This window comes from Sus scrofa, chromosome 12 (genome assembly GCF_000003025.6).
Source record: "Sus scrofa isolate TJ Tabasco breed Duroc chromosome 12, Sscrofa11.1, whole genome shotgun sequence".
Taxonomy (NCBI): domain Eukaryota; kingdom Metazoa; phylum Chordata; class Mammalia; order Artiodactyla; family Suidae; genus Sus; species Sus scrofa.
Window position 1 is genome coordinate 55,123,776 of NC_010454.4, and position 20,064 is coordinate 55,143,839.

The following is a 20,064-nucleotide window of genomic DNA, read 5'->3' on the forward strand; positions in this document are numbered from 1 at the left end:
GCTTGGAATTGAAGAGATTCCTGAGACTTACAGTTTTAACATTGGGACAGTCCTGGAAAAAACTGGATAAGCTCATCGGAAGGTTGTGGGGAGTATGATGGCAAAATCCTCAAACTTGACCAAGATGGGGTTAGTTGGAACCAGCTTGAGATCTCTCACCAAGCCAGGATGGTGATGAAATTCACATGTAGAATTGCTAATTTTGAAGCTGTAATGCTCAGAGCTGGTAACATGGAGCATGCCCTCATTCATTTGTTTATTCATCAAACATTCACTGAAGGCTTACTACATGCTGGGAGGACTTTAAGTGCTGGGAACAAAACAGGCAAAGCCTCTGCCCTCATGGTGATTCTATTTGTGTGTGTGGAGGGGGAGAAGATAATAAGGAAACAAATATCTAATGTCAATTAGTAATAAATGCTCTGAAGGAAAGGAAAATTAGGATAAGAAAAAGTGGTTGTATTGTGTCTAAATAAATGGATCAAGGGAAGTTTCTCTGAAGAGGTGATATTTGAGCAGACACTTTGAAGTGGAGGAGCACGCCAGGAGAATATCAACGGGGGACAGTATTCCAGGCAGAGGAAATAAATGCACAGGCTCTGGGAGGGGATCGTGCCTACCCAGGAACAGAATAAAGGCCAGTAGGGCAGGGATGAAAGCAGCCAGGGATACAGTACTAAGGAATGAAGTGGCAGAGGTAGCCAGGGGCCAGATGGTTAGAGCCTTGCAAAACTGAGGGAAGGACTTAGGGTTTTAAATGCCAGCTGTTAGTATAAAGGAAACATCACTCTTCCTTATTCTGTGCTGAGGCCTGGCCCTATTATTATCCCTTCTTTTCCTACTCAGCTTTGCTTCCTTGTGTCAAAGAGAATTCAGGGCGCATGGTCTCTTCCTGTAACAAAGAGCTGATGAAGACACTGCTCCAGACACTGAGGATAAAAAGTTGGTTCTCTCCAAAGGCCTGTGATCTAGTGAGGGGTGGGCGGGTGGGTGGATCCCAGTACTGAAAACACGTGAGAAATCAGCAACTGTGGGCTTTGGAACACCCAACAAGCACGCAGAGACACCAGGCTTCAATTTCCCAGGGAGGTGAGGGTTCCTTCCGGTGCGCCCCAGGGCATCACGGGAGGAGCGCGCTGGCGGGAGGGAAAGGCCGGAAGTGGTGGCGCCGCGGCGGGGGAGCCGCCGGTTGGGGAGCAGCCGGTTGGGGAGCAGCCCGGGGACGGCGGCGAGACCTGGCCGGTGAGTGTGCGCTGGAGAATTTGTGAGGAGGAAGGGGTTCCTCGTCGACTTGCGATTCCAGGGAGAATTTGTGAGGAGGAAGGGGTTCCTCGTCGACTTGGCGATTCCAGAGCGTCGTCGCCGCGTGTGGTGGGCGGGCGTGAAATCCGTCATCGTGGTGAGGGGATTCGGACGCCCGGCTCTTGACGTGACTAGGACATTTTTGAAATTTTCGAACAATTTTGGCGTTTTTGAAACTTCTTAAGTTGCCCAGCTACATTTGACGTGTTTCAGGGCATTTATAGGCATGTTATTACCTTGCGTATGCATGTGCCTGTGTAATGGGCTGACTCCTTTTGTTTTGGATGCTAAAAATTGTGGGACTCCATTGAATTATTTTTCAGGATGTGTGGGAAAAAATTAGAATTCTGTTGCTCAAGAAGTGCTGCTGTTCCCATCCATACTCTTAACAACATTTTTCGTAATTTGAGGGCTCCGGCTGTGGTGGGATGTCAGTTTTGGGGGGTGGGTGTGAAGGGAGCCATAAGCTATAGTTTGTGTGAGCTGAGAAAATAGCCTGGCCTGCTGTGAAGGTCAGGCCACTGTAATCTAAGAAAAGCCCTGGTTTGGGTGTGTTCCCCAAGGGGAATGTTTTTCTCCTTCATCAGCGAAGAGGTTTTCTTCTTCTCTCGCGGGCTCCGGACGTAGCATCTTGGTGGCCCTTGGAGCCAGGAGGGAGGAATCAGGCCAGTAAGTTCCATCCTTAAGTAGGGTTCTTTCCATCTGCCCACAGCTGATTTTTCTGCTTCCCACTTAGGGAAATCTGACCGATGACGTCCTGAGGGAAGGTGCCTGGGGACACGGGTGTGTGTAACAGGTGCCCAAACCTCTGTCACAGCCAGAAGGCAGAATTTAGGTTTGCTCTCTGACAGCTGCTGTGTTAGCCCTGGAATGTTAATCCTTACTGAAAGCGTGGATGAAAGGCTGCAGCTTTTAGCAGTTGTGCTAATGGTCTCATTCATCAAATGACCCCCTCCTCTCACCTTTCCATTGTCAGTTGCACCCCTGTCTTTGAGAAAAAGTGGATATGAAGTCTGCTTAAGCAGCAGGTTCCTTTTATTTAGGAATTTTAAAACTATGGCCCTTAAAAAAAGTCCACAAGTAAGGTACACATTGTAGAAAGATGGAAAAATATAATCTAGCATACTGAAGGAAAAATTTAAATCATTCCTAAAAATTTTAGGATGGAGGTAATCTCTACCTAAATTTGGTTTAAGTCCTTTTACACCTTTCCCTCCACCCCGTGTTTGTGAACTCAGTTTTTTTTAAAATCACATTTTAATTGATTAATGAATGAATGAATTATATTTGTTATAGCTGCACCTGTGGTATGTGGAAATACCTGGGCCAGAGATTGAATCTGAGCTGCAGCTGTGACCTAGGTGCAGCTGCAAAAGCCAGATCCTTTAACCCACTGTGCTGGGCCAGGGATTGAATCTGTATTTCCTTAGTGACCCCAGCCGCTGCAGTCTGGTTCTTAACCTACTGTGCCGCAATGGGAAAGCCTATTTATTTCTTTTTTTCTTTTTATGGGCACACCTGTGGCGTGTGGAAATTCCCAGGTCAGGAATCGAATCCACCCCACAACAGCAACCCAAGTCACTGCGGTGATAATGCACTGCAAGAGAACTCCAAAACACATGTGTTTAAACAAATACACAATTGAGATATCAGCCTGTAAGCATGGTTTTCTGCCTTTTTTTCTATGGCTGCATTTGTGGCCTAAGGAAGTTCCCAGGCTAAGAGTCAAGTCAGAACTGCAGCTGCAGGCCCAAGCCACAGCCATGGTAACTCCGGAAAGGAGCCGCATCTGTGACCTATGCTCCCATTGTGGCAGGGCTGGATCCTTAACCCACTGAATGAGGCCAGGGATCAAATTCAAATCCTCACCAACACTAGGTCAGGTTCTTAACCTGCTGAGCCACAGTGGGAATTCCTATTCTGCCTTTAAAACTTAATAGGTTATGGAATTCTTCTATATCATGAATTTTGATAGTTACATATTATTCCCTCCTATGAATGTACTGTAATTTATTGAATTAGTGTTCTATTTTGGGACATTTAGGGTGTTCTAATCTTTTGTTCTCTTACATATGTTATTATACATGTGCATGCATGTTTATGCATATCATTATGAAATTTATAGAATAGGCTTTCTAGGCAAAGGTGATGGATGTTTTAAGGTTTGCAGTAGTGGAATGCCTTTTTTTAGAGTCTCTACTAATGCTATTGTATAAGGAAACAAGAAGTACTCACTAATAATTGTTACCAAGTCCAAGCTCATAGTCACTATGTTCCTGTAAACCTCCAACAGTACAAATGTTATCTTCTGTTCTGCAACTTTTTATCTCTATATAAATGGAAAAGTGTTATACCTTTAAAGGTCAGAGCCTTGAGAATAAGCTATCCTGTATATTTCAGGCTATAGGCAACATTCTTAACTTGTAACAAAAGCAATAGAATACCAAGATTTAAGTAAAAGAAACAGGTCTAATGTAGTGTCAGATTTGTTATACCCTATTGCATGATAGTGCTCATCAGACATTGTAATTATACACTAATCAATGCAAGATGACTGCAAAATAAGATGACAAACATTGCAAAACTTGCAGAATTTAATGGTGGTGATGAAAGTGGTATTAAAAATCCACTTGAATTTTGCAAAGCCGTTGGCTGGTGTGATATAGTGAGCATTGAACTAATTAATAATTAAAGAACCAAAAATGTACAAAAATGATGATCTAATAATTGTTTCAAGAGAATGAGTTAAGGATCAAAGGATTAGGAAAGCCCTTACAAATATCAATGAAGGGATCACACACTTTTTTGCAAAAAAACACTTTCTCTATGATTGTATTGCAAAAATTAAACATAAAGAATGCCATATAGGAGTTCCCGTCGTGGCTCAGTGGTTAACGAATCTGACTAGGAACCATGAGGTTGCGGGTTTGATCCCTGGCCTTGCTCAGTGGGTTAAAGATCCAGTGTTGCTGTGAGCTGTGGTATAGGTTGCAGATGTGGCTCGGATCCCGAGTTGCTGTGGCTCTGGCATAGGCCGACAGCTACAGCTCTGATTAGACCCCTAGCCTGGGAACCTCCATATGCTGTGGGAGCAGCCCAAGAAATGGCAAAAAGACAAAAAGACAAAAAAAAAAAAAAAAAAAGAATGCCATATATAAGATTGTGGGAACTATATTACTTTCCTCCCAAATCCATCGCTGATTCACCCTTTGTTCTAAAAATTTGCAGAGGTGCAGTTTTAATGTAAATCTTATGAAGTATAAGAGAAAATGGACTTATTGAAATACTCCTGGCTTGATTTTTTTTTTTTTTTATTTTCCCACTGTACAGCAAGGGGGTCAGGTTATCCTTACATGTATACATTACAATTACAGTTTTTCCCCCACCCTTTCTTCTGTTGCAACATGAGTATCTAGACATAGTTCTCAATGCTATTCAGCAGGATCTCCTTGTAAATCTATTCTAAGTTGTGTCTGATAAGCCCAAGCTCCAGATCCCTCCCACTCCCTCCCCCTCCCATCAGGCAGCCACAAGTCTCTTCTCCAAGTCCATGATTTTCTTTTCTGAGGAGATGTTCATTTGTGCTGGATATTAGATTCCAGTTATAAGTGATATCATATGGTATTTGTCTTTGTCTTTCTGGCTCATTTCACTCAGTATGAGATTCTCTAGTTCCATCCATGTTGCTGCAAATGGCATGATGTCATTCTTTTTTATGGCTGAGTAGTATTCCATTATGTATATATACTGCATCTTCCTAATCCAATTATCTGTCGATGGACATTTGGGTTGTTTCCATGTCCTGGCTATTGTGAATAGTGCTGCAATGAACATGCGGGTGCATGTGTCTCTTTTAAGTAGAGTTTTGTCCGGATAGATGCCCAAGAGTGGGATTGTGGGGTCATATGGAAGTTCTATGTATAGATTTCTAAGGTATCTCCAAACTGTTCTCCATAGTGGCTGTACCAGTTTACATTCCCACCAACAGTGCAGGAGGGTTCCCTTTTCTCCACAGCCCCTCCAGCACTTGTTATTTGTGGATTTATTAATGATGGCCATTCTGACTGGTGTGAGGTGGTATCTGGTGGTAGTTTTGATTTGCATTTCTCTTATAATCAGCGATGTTGAGCATTTTTTCATGTGTTTGTTGGCCATCTGTATATCTTCTTTGGAGAAATGTCTATTCAGGTCTTTTGCCCATTTTTCCATTGATTGATTGGCTTTTTTGCTTGGGTTGTATAAGTTTATATATTCTAGAGATTAAGCCCTTGTCGGTTGCATCATTTGAAACTATTTTCTCCCATTCTGTAAATTGTCTTTTTGTTTTCTTTTTGATTTCCTTTGCCGTGCAAAAGCTTTTCAGTTTGATGAGGTCCCATGGGTTTATTTTTGCTCTAATTTCTATTGCTTTGGGAGACTGACCTGAGAAAATATTCATGATGTTGATGTCAGAGAGTGTTTTGCCTATGTTTTCTTCTAGGAGTTTGATGGTGTCCTGTCGTCTGGCTTGATTTTTAAGATGAGCTCCTGATCATACTTTTCCCCCATAATTTACTACCTAATTTTAGACTTCATTTTAATTAACTTAGATTCACTTTAAGAGGTTGTGTTCTAAGACATAATGTCTATGTAGAAAATCCCAAAGAATTTCACCCAAAACTCAGAACTCTGAAGTGAGTTCAATAGAGTTTTAGCATGTAAGATAATCAGTTGTACTTCTATATGCTATATGCTAGCAATGAACATGTGGACACCAAAATTAGAAATACAATACCACTTACAATTCCTTTAAAAAAAGAAAGAAAGTAAAAGGAAAAAAATTTAGGTGTAAATCTAACAAAACATGTATAGGACTTGTATGCTGGACAGAACTTGAAACTATAAAACAAGGTTGAAAGAAATCAAAGAAAATCTAAGTAAATTAAAAAGCATACCTTATTAATGATCTGAAAGAATCAAAATAGTACATACATTAATTTTCCCCAAAGTGGTAAATAGATTTGTTATAATTCCTATCAAAAATTATAACTCAGGCTTTAAAGTTTGACATACAGTGTCCTAATTTTTATTTTTCCAAAGCACTGTAATTATAGTATTTCCTCCAATGAAAAAATTTTAACAGCTTTATGGGATATAATTGATGTATAACACACAGTACATGTTTAAAGAGTATTTCCATTTGTAGACACTGTGACACCATCATTTGAATCAAGAAACAGGTCCATCATCCTTCAAAGTTTCCTTCTAGTCCTTCGTATTATGTCCTGCTGTCCTCTGTGCCTCCCATAAATCTTACCTCCCCATCCACCACTGGTCAGTCACTATAGTTTAATTTCTCTTTTCTAGAATTTTATATAAGTGGAATGATAGAGTCTACACTTTTTTTTTTTTTTGGTCTGATGACTTTCAGCATAATTATTTTGAGATCCAGCCATGTTTTATGTGTGTGTGTGTGTGTGTAAATAGTTTCTTTTTGTCAGTGAGTAGTATTATATTATATGGGTTTACCACCATGTGTTTATCCATTCACCTGTTGATGGATATTTGGATTGTTTTCAGTTTTGAGCTATTACAAATAAATATGCTGTGAATATTTGTGTTCAGGTCTTTTTATGGACATGTATTTTCAGTTTCTTTTGACTAAATACCTCGAAGTGGAATGAATGGAGCAAATGAATAATTTCTTAACTTTTTAAGAGGCTGTCAAACTGTTTTCCAAAGTGGTTGTGCTGTTTTACATTATCACTAGCAGATGTATTCTTCTACATCTTGGCCAATGCTTGATGGGGTATAATTGATGTATAACATACTGTACATGTTTAAAGAGTATTAAAGCCATTATAATTAATAGCTGTGTAGTGCTGTCTCATTATGTTTTAATTATTATTCTAGTGACTCATGCTGATGAGCATTTTTCATGCGCCTGTTTGCTCTCCGTATGTCTTCTTTAGTGAAATGTTTGTTTAAATCTTTTTCCTTTTTAAAAATTGGGTGATTTGTTTTCTCTCTATTGAAGTTTTAGATTTTTTTTTTGCCTGTGCTGCATTCTTTTTTAAAAATGATTTTAATTTTTTCCATTATAGTAGATTTACAGTGTTCTGTCAATTTCTACTGTACAGCAAAGTGACCCAGTCATACATACACACATAGATTCTCTTTCTCACATTATCCTCCATCTTGTTCCAACACAAGTAACTAGTATAGTGCTATATGGAAGGATCTCATTGCTTATCCACTCCAAATGCCATAATTTGTATCTGTTAACTCCAAACTCATAGTTCATCCCTCCCCTGCCCCCTTGGCAACCACAAGTCTGTTCTCTAAGTCCATGAGTTTCTTTTCTGTGGAAAGGTTCATTTGTGCTGTATGTTAGATTCCAGATATAAGTGTCTTTCTCTTTCTGACTTCACTTAGTATGAGAGTCTCTAGTTCCATCCATGTTGCTGCAAATGGCATGATTTTGTTCTTTTTATGGCTGAGTAGTATTCCATTGTGTATATATACCACATCTTCTTAATCCATTCATCTGTCAATGGACATTTAGGTTGTTCCCATGTCTTGGCTATTGTAAATAGTGCTGCAATGAACATTGGGGTCATGTGTCTTTTTCAAGGAAAGTTTTGTCCAGATATATACCCAAGAGTGTGATTGCTGTGTCATATGGTAGTTCTATATTTAGATTCCTGAGGTATCTCCATGCTGTTTTCCATAACAGTTGTACCGGTTTACATTCCCAACAGTGTAGGAGGGTACCCTTTTCTCCATGCCCTCTCCAGCATTTGTTATTTGTGGACTTGTTAATGATGGCCCTTCTGACAGGTGTAAAGTGGTACTACATAGTAGTGTTGATTTGCATTTCTCTAATAATTAGTAATGTTGAGCATTTTTTCATGTGGTTGTTGGCCATCTGTATATCTTCTTTGGAGAAATGTCTATTTAGGTCTTTTGCCCATTTTTAAATTGGGTTTTTTTTTTGTTTGTTTGTTTTTTGTTTTTTTGGTTTTTTTTGCTGTTGAGTTGTATAAGTTGTTTGTGTATTTTAGAGATTAAGCCCTTGCAGTTGCAGCATTTGAAACTATTTTCTCCCATTCCATAGGTTGTCTTTTTTTTTTTTTTTTTTTTTTTTTTTTATGGTTTCCTTTGCTGTGCAGAAGCTTGTCAGTTTGGTTAGGTCCCATTGGTTTTTTTTTTTTTTTTTTTTTTGCTTTTATTTCTGTGGCCTTGGGAGACTGACCTAAGAAAACATTTGTATGCTTGATGTCAGAGAATGTTTTGCCTATGTTCTTTTCTAGGCGTTTGATGGGCCTTGTCTTACATTAAAGTCTTTAAGCGATTTTGAGTTTATTTTTGTGCATGGTATGAGGGTGTGTTCCAGTTTCATTGATTTACATTTGGCTGTCTGGTTTTCCCAGCACCACTTGTTGAAAAGACTGTCTTCTTCCCATTTTATATCCTTGCCTCCTTTGTCGAAGCTTAATTGACCGTAGGTGTCTGAGTTTATTTCTAGGTTCTCTATTCTGTTCCATATTGGTCTGATGTGTATTTTGGTACCAATTCCACACTGTCTTGACTACTGTAGCTTTGTAATATTGCCTGAAGTCTGGGAGAGTTATGCCTCCTGCTTGGTTTTTGTTCCTCAGGATTGCTTTGGCAATTCTGGGCCTTTTATGGTTCCATATAAATTTTTGGATTGTTTGTTGTAGTTCTGTGAAAAATGTCATGGGTAATTTGATAGGGATTGCATTGAATCTGTAGATTGTTTTGGGTAGTATGGCCATTTTTAAAATATTAATTTTTCCAGCCCAGGAGCATGGAATATCTTTCCATTTATTTGGATCTTCTTTAATTTCCTTGATTAATGTTTTATAGTTCTCAGCATATATGTCTTTCACTTCTTTGGTCGAGTTTATTCCTAGGTATTTAATTTTTTGAGGTGTGATTTGAAAAGGTGTATTGTATTTTTATATTCCCTTTCTAATATTTCATTGTTAGTATACAGAAATGCAACCAATTTCTGAATGTTAATCTTGTATCCTGCTACTTTGCTGAATGCTGATCAGTTTGAGTATTTTTTGTGTGGAGTCCTTAGGATTTTCTGTATATAGTGTCATGTCATCTGCATACAGTAACAATTTTACCTTTTCTCTTCCAGTTTGGATACCTTTTATTTTTTTTGTTGTCTGACTGCTATGACTAGGACTTCCAATACTACGTTGAATAAAAGTGGTGGGAGTGGGCATCCTTGTCTTTTTCCAGATTTAGTAGGAAGACTTTTAGCTTTTCTCCATTGAGTATTATATTTGTTCTGGGTTTGTCATAAATGGCTTTTATTATGTTAAGGTATATTCCCTCTATACCCACTTTGGTAAGTGTTTTTATCGTGAATGGATGTTGACTTTGTCAAATGCTTTTTCTGGATCTATTGAGATGATTGTGTGGCTTTCAGTATAACTACTTGGCATTAGTTTTTTTTTTTTTTTAATATATATATATGCAGGAAACAAGTTCTTTATCAGGGATATAATTTGCAAATACTTTTTCTCAGTTGGTGGCTTGTTTTTTCCTTCTCTTTAACAGTGTTTCTCAAAGCTCAGAAACTCTGGATTTTGATGAAATCTAATTTATCTTTTTTTTTTTCTTTCTTGGCTTGTGCTTTTGGTGTTGCTAAGACATTTTTGTGTAAACCAAGGTCACAAAAATTTACTCTTATGTTTACTTCTAGGAGTTTTTAGGATTATGTTTTTGGTATCCTCGTCTATCCAAAATTTTGTTTAGGAGCGTGTTTTGAATTTTTTGTTTTAAACTGTTGTTAGTAATTTAATTTTTTTTTTTTTTGGAGACTGTGGCCTGTGTGGTTTATACTGTAAAGGAATGAGGCTGATAGGGGTTTGAGGACAGGAGAGAGTGGATGGTAGGAGGTGGAAGAGGGACACAAGTACACAAAATACATTTATTGTCTACATTGCATTTTGTTCTATTGCCATCTCTCTTTCTAGAAACAAAACTCCTTGTGTTTATACTGCATTGAATCTTGTCTTGTTCTTCCTCTTTTCATAAGTTCTTCCTCTTCTTCCTCTCTTTCTCTGGCCCACTTATCCATCCAATGTATCAGAAAACCCCATGTGGAATTCCTGTTGTGGCTCAGAGGGTTAGGAACCCTACTAGTATCCATGAGGACGCAGGTTTGGTCCCTGGCCTTGCTCAGTGGGTTAAGGAGCTGGTGTTCCTGCAAGCTGTGGTGTAGCTCACAGATGTGGCTTGGATCTGGTGTTGCTGTGGCTGTGGTGTAGATCCAATTCGACCTCTAGCCCACAAACGTCTATATGCCACAGTTGCGGCCCTAAAAAGAAAAAAAGAAAAGAAAACCCCACGTGCACTACCTTCCCAGTACATCTAGAATCCATCCAGTTCTCGTCATCTCCCAATGCCATCTCTCTGGTCCAAGCCACAGGCTTTTTTTTTTTTTTAATCTTTTATTTTGCAGTAAACTCCTAACTGGTCTCCTGGTTTCCACCTCTATCCCCTTTAGTCTGTTCTCAACACAGCAGTAAGAGTGATTCTTTTTAAAAATGTGCTAATATCACTTCTCTGGTCAAAACCTTCTAAAGATTTCACATCTCTTTCTGAGTAAAGACAAAAGTCCTGAGGTGGCCTCAGGCCCTACAGGATCTCTGGGCTCCAGATACCTCTCTTTTGCTGTAACAATCTTGCTCATTCTCCTCTAACCCTGCTAGCCTCCTTCCCAACCTACCAAACTAATCCTGCCTCAGGGCCTTTGCATTTTCTGTTGTTCCTTCCCTTGGAAAGGCTCTGCCTTGTTAATCTCATGGCTTACCCTCTTGCTTCCTTCAGGTCTCCACTCAAATGCCTTCTTAGAGAAGCCTTCCTTGACTACTTTCTATAGAGTGCTAACTGCCTCTCTCCTACTTTTTTTCTCACTAGTACTTATCATCTGTTGTGTGACACAGCTTCTTATTTGTTGACTGCCTTTCTCTCCTTGTGGTATATAAGCTCCCAGAGGGTGGGAACTATGCTTTGTTCATTGTAATACCTAGTAAACTTAGAACAGAGGCCAGCACATAATAGGTGCTCAATTCCAACTTGTGGAGTGGATACACGAGTGGGTCCTCTCTGAAGGGGTAGCCTCAGGGAGTGGTTTTCTTAGCAATTTGTAACAATCTAGAGAGACATGGTAGAATCAGGTTCAGCAAAAGAGCAGAAGATAATTTTGTATGTGTCTCTGCGTGTGGGTACCTGTGTTGTAGAGGTGGAAATGGAGATGGGAAAGGGGAAGCTGGTGGTGCCAGGAGGTACAAATATTGAATGTTCTGCAGAGCCATATATAGTATTAAATGATAGCTAAGTAAGAACTGTGTTTGAGAACAGATAATTTTGGAAATAAAAAATGACAGTCTGGGGAGTTCCCTGGTGGTCTTGTGGTTAGGATTCAGTGCTTTCACCACTATGGCCTAAGTTCATTCTGTCATCTGGGAACTGAGATCCCACACCAAGCTGCTGCACGCTGGTGCCAGAAAGAAGAAAAAAAAGAAAAAAAAAAGTGAGTTTGGTTCAATTTAGAAGTTCACTGTAGTTTTAATTTTTTCAACGTTAAGAGTAGGACCTGACAAAGCAAGTGACCCAGAATAGCACATTTTGTGCCTTCTGTAGCCCCTTGGCAGCATCAGGCAGATATGTTCATTCTGCACTGACTTTTGGGTGGATCTCCCGGCTCTTAACCCGCAGCTTGTTGACCTGGGACTCAGCAATGTCAGCCCGTTCCTCGGCCTCTTCCAGCTCATGCTGGAGCTTGCGGATTTTGGCAAGATTGGCGTTGGATTGTTCCTCCTAAGAGTGGAGATAAAGTTGTGACAATTAGACTTTGTGGTTCTCACTGAACTTGTGACCAAAAGGTATTATTTTCTCAACTCAGATATTTCCTTCTTATGGTCTGTTTGCCATATCTGACTTCAAATCCAGGCAGAAGTTATAACTTCAATTATATTTTTTACTCTAAAAAAATGAAAGAAGAAATGATTTTGAAACAGAAGACATAAGCTCATTACACAACCCTGTATATGTGTGAAATTCATTTATGATGTGTGGACTGATGGAAAGGAGGGGAGACCCATGTATGCTCATGGAGTTTAGAAAGTAAGTGCAAGGTCAAATTATAACTTCAGGAAAATGCCTCTTAAAATTTTTTTTGCCGTGTATTTTTGATGACGGATACAGACAGAGATGGGGGGGAAATGGGGCTAGGAAGAAAGTCCTCTGTTGGTTGGACTTAGTGCCATTTGTGTCTCTCCCTTCTGTGTTCCCTTTCCTTACCTCGTACCCACTCTGTTGTGTCTGGAAGAGTGGGGAAGGACCAGGAAAAGTGAAGTGGAGAATCTCGCAGCAAATCCTAATGTGCTATAGCAAACGCGCAGGGGTGAGCCCTGCTGATAACACTGGTAGTGAGTGAAGGGGTCAGCGGGGGTAAAAGATTTATGTTTGAGTTTTGGGAACACCTGATTTTGTGGCTTTCTAGAAGGAGAGGAGTATTTATTGCGGTGTTAATTAGATGTTCTACTGGATATTCTTTGTAACTATCAAGTAAGGTAGTTTATTTGGAACTTTCTTGTTTTCCTCCAACCCCCACAAATTGCTTAATAATAAAAATATTTCCTCTTGAAGTCTTAATCTATAATGAGGAGTTGGGATAACTTTATGTTTATATCATTTCTCTTAAAATATGATTGACATTTTTTGTCTCTTTTTTTCTCATTAACACATTCTCTTAATACATCCTGTACCCTAAAAGAAGTTTTCTTCTTCCCTTAAGGGTTTAAAGATACTTACAGCCTCCTCAGCTTGTCTCTTGTATGATTTCACCTTCGCCTGTAATTTATCTACCAAGTCCTGCAGCCTGAGAATATTTTTGCGGTCTTCCTCAGTCTGGAAGTTCGAAAAAAATGGTCTGCATTCAGTCCAATGAAATAAAACTACTGTAGGTGGTAAAATAAATCACTTTGGTGAGATGGCAGGTGGGCCTGGGGAAAGCACAGTCAACTCTGAGGCTTCCTTCATGGTAGTAACAGTGGCCGCTCTTGTGAAACACCCACTGTGTGCAGGTACTATATTGGAGAATCACATATATCTCCAATCCTTACCTCCCTACTCTGGTGAGTAGATGTTATCATTCTCTCTTATAGGTGATGAGTTAAGGTTTATTTATTTATTTATTTATTGTCTTTTTAGGGCCACACCCATGGTATATGGAAGTTCCCAGGCTAGGGGGTTAAATCAGAGCTATAGCTGCTGGCCTACACCACAGCCGTGGCAACTTGGGATCTGCGCCTTGTCTGCAGCCTACACCAGAGCTCACAGCAATGCTGGATCCTTAACCCACTGAGAAAGACCAGGGATCTAACCCTCGTCCTCATGGGTATTAGTCGGCTTCATTAACCACTGAGCCATGACGCGAGTTCTTCAATTAAGGTGTAGAATGTTAAGTAACTTATCCAAGTTGAAAAAGTAAGAGAGGCCAAACCAGGACTAATACCAGTTGATATGGCTTTGAAACCTATATTCTTTCCTTGCTTGTGCTATTTATCTAAAGGTCTTCCTGATTTTCCTAGCTTAGGAAAGGGTCTGTGATAAGCAGTTACATCATTTGCCGCTTGTATAGATCAAGTTAATGTGTTCCTGTCTGTGAATGCCACATAAACCATCACCAGGTTTTTAATTTCCCTTTGGGCAGGAAGTCTGGATAGTCCAGTAAGTTCTTCCCCTTACCTGGTAGGTGAGTTCCTTTACTCTTCTCTCATGTTTCCGCAAACCTTTAACAGCCTCAGCGTTACGTTTCTGTTCGCTTTCAACCTCTCCTTCAAGTTCACGTACCTACAATCAAGAAAGATATTTATATAGTCAGTCTTGGAGGGATATTAATTAACTTGGGACCTACTGAAGATATTGGGTGGCTGTCCCCAGCCCCAGGAGAGGGACGGGAGTCAGTATATAAGAAGAGAGAAGGATAGAGGAGCGCCCCTTTCCCTTCCCAGATTCAGAGGGATTGAGAGACCCACTCTGGCCTCCAGCTTCTGGATCTGCTTCTTCCCGCCCTTCAGGGCCAGCTGCTCCGCCTCGTCCAGGCGGTGCTGCAGGTCCTTCACCGTCTGCTCCAGGTTCTTCTTCATCCGCTCCAGGTGGGCGCTGGTGTCCTGCTCCTTCTTCAGCTCCTCGGCCATCATGGCTGCCTAATTAGTAAATAAACCAGGGCAATAAAGAAACTCAAAAATAGCAGGTAACACACATGTATTGCTATAAACAGATGCTCATCTTGCTCACATCAGTGATGGCCTTCTTGGCCTTCTCTTCTGCGTTGCGTGACTCTTGGATTACTTCTTCCACTTCACTCTGGAGTTGTGAAATATCACTTTCTAATTTCTTCTTGGTGTTGATCAGGCTGGTGTTCTGTCAAAAATAGTGGAAATTCGTAAGACTTACAGTTTGCACAGTTGGGATTTTACCGGTGTCTTACTTGTTGGCTCATGCAGGGGACCTAATGGCAACATTTCACTAAACTTTAAATATTTGTTCAGTGCAAAATGTTAATCATCGGTAAGGTTGGTCCCCCCCGTCCCACGCTATCCCTACATCCATTTGATTTATGCATAAGGAGTTTGGAGGTTCGAGAATGCCTATATTAATTACTTGTTTTTTCAATTATATGTCAACCAGACATCACCAGTATGCTCTCCTTTAAAGGTTGGAAACATTAGAAAAGAATAGATTATTTTTATGAGAGCCTGGCAGTGAGAGTTTCTCAATTAGAAGGAATATAGTCTGTTAACCTGAATGGCTTGCTCCCTTGGGGAATACTGAATGACTGTTAAGAAAACATTTTCTTATGATTTCAACCTGGTGGTTCTCTAGGGAAAGCAAGACCAACTCAGTGGATATTTGGAAACGTCTGAGGTGGATATTTTTGGTTGTCACAATGACCTGGGCTGCTAAATTTCATGCCCAGGCGGGTCAGCAATGATAAATGTCCTGCAAGGCACAGGGACAGTAAACATAGCAGTGCCGAGTGCCGAAGCACTCCTGATGAGGCTACTCGACATAGTTCCAGATTTTGAAGTCAATGGGAATCCTTACTCAGTTTTATTCCACATCATGGTTTTTGAAATAATCTAGAATTAAATTTCATTTTAAAATATAAAAGTAATACCCTTGCTCCTTTTTGGTAGAAAATCTAAAAAAGACAAAAAAGAATGCCCATCAAAAAAATCAGCTAAGGTCCCATCACTCCAAGATAATTACAATCAATATCTTAAAGCATATCCCCCATCCTTTAACATATATACATATTTTTAAAAATGGAGTGCTTCCAGTTATAATCCTGATTCATTGCTTCACAATATGTCAGCATTTGTTGATGTGAGAGTCCCACCTGGGTGTGCAGGAGCTGGACTCGCTCACTGGCATCCAGAAGCTCCTGTTCTGCAATTTTCCTGCTCCTCTCCGTCTGCTCCAGAGTGGCCCGCAGCTCCTCCACCTCGGCCTGCAGCAGGCTGGCTCTGCGCTCCACGATGGCCAGCTGCTCCTTCAGGTCCTCCTGGCCTCGGAGAGCGTCGTCCAGGTGGAGCTGGGTGTCCTGTTAAGTTAATAGAGGGCCTTGGACACTCTGAGGAGGATGTGAATGAGCGTCGAAATGGTGATGTCACCAGCTTAGGTGAGAGAGAATTATCAGGAGACAGATTCTTGTTGTGTGTATGCCATCAACTGTTATTTTTCACGTGCAAGTCACCAGTGTCTATCAGGTATGGAGCGTTTTCCATACGCTTTACCCAGTGGTTGACATCTGTTACTGCACTCGATTGTCACAAGTAACCCTGTGTAGAGGGTGGTTTCATTTGTATTTTGTAGAAGAAACAGAGGTTCTGAGAGGTTAAATAACTTGCCTAAAGTCACACAGCTGGCAAGTGACAAAAACCAAGACTCAACCTCAGGCCTATTGGTATCAAAGTTTTGTAATTTCCCTCCTATCATAGCTTATCTCTGGGCTTCTGTTTTGTGTGTGTGTGTGTGTGTATGTTCTTTTTTTGTACACAATATATGTTTTTTAATATTATACTCTGTGTACTTAATTTAGCTACCTCCATACTATGAACTGTATAGTTTATAATTTAATAGAAAAAAAATGGATAGTTTAACCAGAAGCCGTTGTGATGAATGGAAGATGGGTCACCTCCCTGACTTGTCTGAGCAGTTAATGTGGACGCATTTACCTTGAGGATGCCTTGGGTGTTCCTGTAGTTCCTCAAGCTCTCTGCTGCCAAGCGGTTGGCATGGTTCAGCTGGATTTCCATTTCATTCAAATCTCCTTCCATCTTCTTCTTGACTCTCAGGGCATCATTCCTGCTCCTGATCTCAGCATCCAGCGTGCTCTGCATGGACTCTACCACTCTAATGTGGTTCCTCTTCAGCTGTTCAATTTCCTCATCTTTTTCGGCAATTTTTCTATCAACGTCGGCTTTGACTTGGTTCAGCTCCAGCTGGATGCGCAGGATCTTTCCCTCTTCATGTTCAAGCGATGCCTTAATTAAATAGTGATCAGTTAATCATGGAAAGTGAGTTGGCTCTCTGGAGTATATTTCCTTGTGAGCCAAACTCTTGCTGATATGAGTTCGTCTAATTTTACAGAGTGCAATACGATACTTCCAGGAGCCTACTAGGGAAATTTCCCTTTTATTCAGTTGTGGATTTTATGGGGCAGCTCTGTCATAAGGGTGCTTTGTAAAGTATAAAGTGATAGATGCATATTATTCATACAAGTACTAACAAAAATTACATGATTAAACTTGTGTATAATAAGCAGGAACTCTCAATCTGTTTTATAACTTAAAATGTTCATGTGTGATATACTAAATCCTATTGTAGAAATTCTCAGTTTTAAAAATGTCTCTCTCTATATATATCTAATTATAAAATATATGTTCACTGTAGAATATGGGGTGATTTATAAAAAAAGAAAAATTTCCTCTGTGCTTCCACTCAGAGACACAATTTTAATGGGGTACATTTTTCTAGTTTTCCCCTTATTTATAGCTATCTCCTCATGACAGAATTATATTGTATATGCAAATGTGTGCCCTGCTTTAAAAATTACTCTCTGCCATAAATATCTCCCCATATATGTACAACTACGGGTGTTCTGTAGTTTGCTTCACCTTGTTTTTGGGATTGGACATCATGTGTTTAAAGCTCTACCTCCATTTAAGATAATTTTCTTGGGATAGATTCTTAGAAATAAAATTTACAGGACATGGTATTACATTTTTAAGACTTTTGATAATTACTGCCAAATTGCCCTTCGCCAGGATTATATGAGTTCAGATTCTCACCTGCTGTGTAATAATGGATCCATCTCATAGTACCATTGCCCACTGAGTGTTTTTACCACTGTTTATCTTTGATTTTCCTCCTATGGCATCATCATATATACCTCTGCTTCCTCTAAGGCAGCCTGAATATCACATTTCTCTTGTTCCAGTTGCTTCTTTATTTTTTCCAATTCATGAATTTGTTTCCCTCCCTCTGCAATCTGCTCCGTGAGGTCAGAAATCTCCTCTGTGGGTGAACCGAAGGGAGAAGTGGTCAGACTGATGCAGCATAGGTCTTGCCAGGGCCAGGTTGGGTAGGAAAGTTCAAGAGCACTCACGCTGCAAGTTCTTATTTTCCCTCTTTAGCGTTTCAAGTTGGTCCAGGGATTCCTCGTAGGCATTCTTGACCTTGAACAGCTCAGTGCTGAGTGAACGGGACTCCTTCTGGGAGGCCTCAAGTTCAGCCTGAGTTTCCTCGTACTTCTGTTTCCATTCTGATAGGACCTGAAAAGTGGTAAATTGTCAGCTGATGGAAGGAGAATGGGAGACAAAGTAAAACACCGATGGAGTTTGAGCAGGCTGGGGCTACCTTGTCAAAGTTCCTCTGCTTCTTATCCAGAGCCGTGCAGGCAGCATTGGACCTCTCCACATCGAGCATGAGGTCCTCGACCTCATTCTGGAGCCGCTGCTTAGTCTTCTCAAGGGAGGCGCACTTGGCATTCACGGCTTCTACATGTTCCTCAGCTTCCTGCAGACGCTGGGCTAGCTTCTTCCTGAAAAGTTAACCAGGCATTTAAGGAAAGAGGTCAGGAATAAGGGAAAGTGATAACTTCCTGGGCCCCCTTTCGTGGTCCTATTTCTATAATGTCAAGTAGTATGGTTTTCAAAACTGTGGTAGTCAGAACACGGTTCTAGATTGATCAACTATGAAAAGATCCAAAGTAGTGAACTCAAGCCCTTTTTTTTTTTTTTTTTTTTTTTTTGTCTTTTTAGGGCTGCACCCGTGGCATATGGAAGTTCCCAGGCCAGGGGGCCAATCGGAGCCCTAGCTGCTGGCCTGTGCCACAGCCACAGCAACTCAGGATCCGAGCCGTGTCTGCGACCTACACCACAGCTCACGGCAATGCCAGATCCTTAACCTACTGAGCAAGGCCAGGGATCAAACCTGCATCCTCATGGATACTAGTCAGATTTGCTTCCTATTAGCCATGACAGGAACTCCACTAGTCCTTTTTGTTTTTGCATTCTTAGGGGTTATTGTTGGAGTTGGCATGTACTTTACTGCATAAGATTTCAGGATTTTCATGGCTTCTCATTGAGTATGATATGGAGAAGGATTAGCCAGGGTAATTTTATTGATTGATTTATATATCTCATATCATTCCAAAAAGGATTTGAGACTAACTAGGTACTTTATTGGGCACAAATATATTGGGTATATTCTTCTTTCTCAGACTTTTCATTTTACTTGTATACTTTTTCCCTAGAGAAAAATAGCCAGTTTATTCTAATGCTAAATATTTGAACAGTCTCTCACCAGAGAAAGAAATAGATCAATAAATCAGGACAGTTCACGCATTCTTAGCAAAGGCAGGTTTTTTTTTTTTCCCTTCTGAATTGTCTACATTCTTGCTTTACTCAATTGTGTGCCAACTGTACATGCCTAATATACACAAAAAACTTTAGCCCTAATGCTCTAGAAGGTCTACCTGAAAGTCTCCTTTGGTCTGTACTCAGACTAAGGCTTTACTCTATTCTGACTCACCCTGGATATTATGCATGGTTTGGTGGCCTCCAACATGAGTTTTAAGGGATCTGTCTTTGTGCTACAGTACTGAAGAAGGTGGTCTCCGGAATCAGAATGTCGGTCCTAATCCCAGCTGTACTATGTATTAATTATATACTCTTGTGTTGGTTGGTTAATCTCTCCTAGTCTCAATTTCGTCACCTGTAAAGTATGTATACCAATAACAATGCAGCATAACATTGCTACGAACACTGAATGAGTTAATATATAGTAGCATTTGACACATAGTATGCACTCAGTAAATGTTAGCTTCTGCTGTTGTCATGTTAGCATCCTCATTATCACAGCCGTTTCAGGGAGTTGCTGAATTGGGCAGCTAGGAAGCCATGTCATTTCCCGCCTCCAGAGTTCACGGTACACACTTGGCCTCCTCCAGCTCCTCGGTGCGCTGAATGGCGTCCGTCTCGTACTTGGTCCTCCACTGGGCAACCTCGCTGTTGGCCTTGGACAGCGCCCTCTGCAGCTCGGCCTTGGCTTCCTGCTCCTCCTCATACTGTTCCCGCAGCAGGTCGCAGTCGTGGCGGGAGGACTGCAGGGCGTGGGCCAGGGCGTTCTTGGCCTGTGGAAGGAGAAGTTTAGTGACTTAAA

The 20,064-nt window shown here is 40.6% G+C and overlaps 1 protein-coding gene across 3 annotated transcripts in view; it reads right to left on the minus strand.

Annotated features, from left to right (window-relative positions):
* The window catches only part of LOC110255887 (myosin-8), a 31,333-nt gene continuing 23,144 nt past the window's right edge, over positions 11,876-20,064 (minus strand). For all 3 annotated transcript variants that reach the window (XM_021066269.1, XM_021066270.1, XM_021066271.1), the window contains 11 exons: positions 19,839-20,035; positions 18,259-18,442; positions 18,008-18,173; positions 17,792-17,916; positions 16,575-16,883; positions 15,737-15,940; positions 14,632-14,757; positions 14,370-14,540; positions 14,080-14,184; positions 13,144-13,239; positions 11,876-12,147 (listed from right to left, as the gene is read on the minus strand). In XM_021066269.1, the coding sequence (XP_020921928.1) occupies positions 11,998-12,147; positions 13,144-13,239; positions 14,080-14,184; positions 14,370-14,540; positions 14,632-14,757; positions 15,737-15,940; positions 16,575-16,883; positions 17,792-17,916; positions 18,008-18,173; positions 18,259-18,442; positions 19,839-20,035 (1,833 nt within the window). In that variant the 3' untranslated portion in view covers positions 11,876-11,997. The remainder of the gene's footprint in view (positions 12,148-13,143; positions 13,240-14,079; positions 14,185-14,369; positions 14,541-14,631; positions 14,758-15,736; positions 15,941-16,574; positions 16,884-17,791; positions 17,917-18,007; positions 18,174-18,258; positions 18,443-19,838; positions 20,036-20,064) is intronic.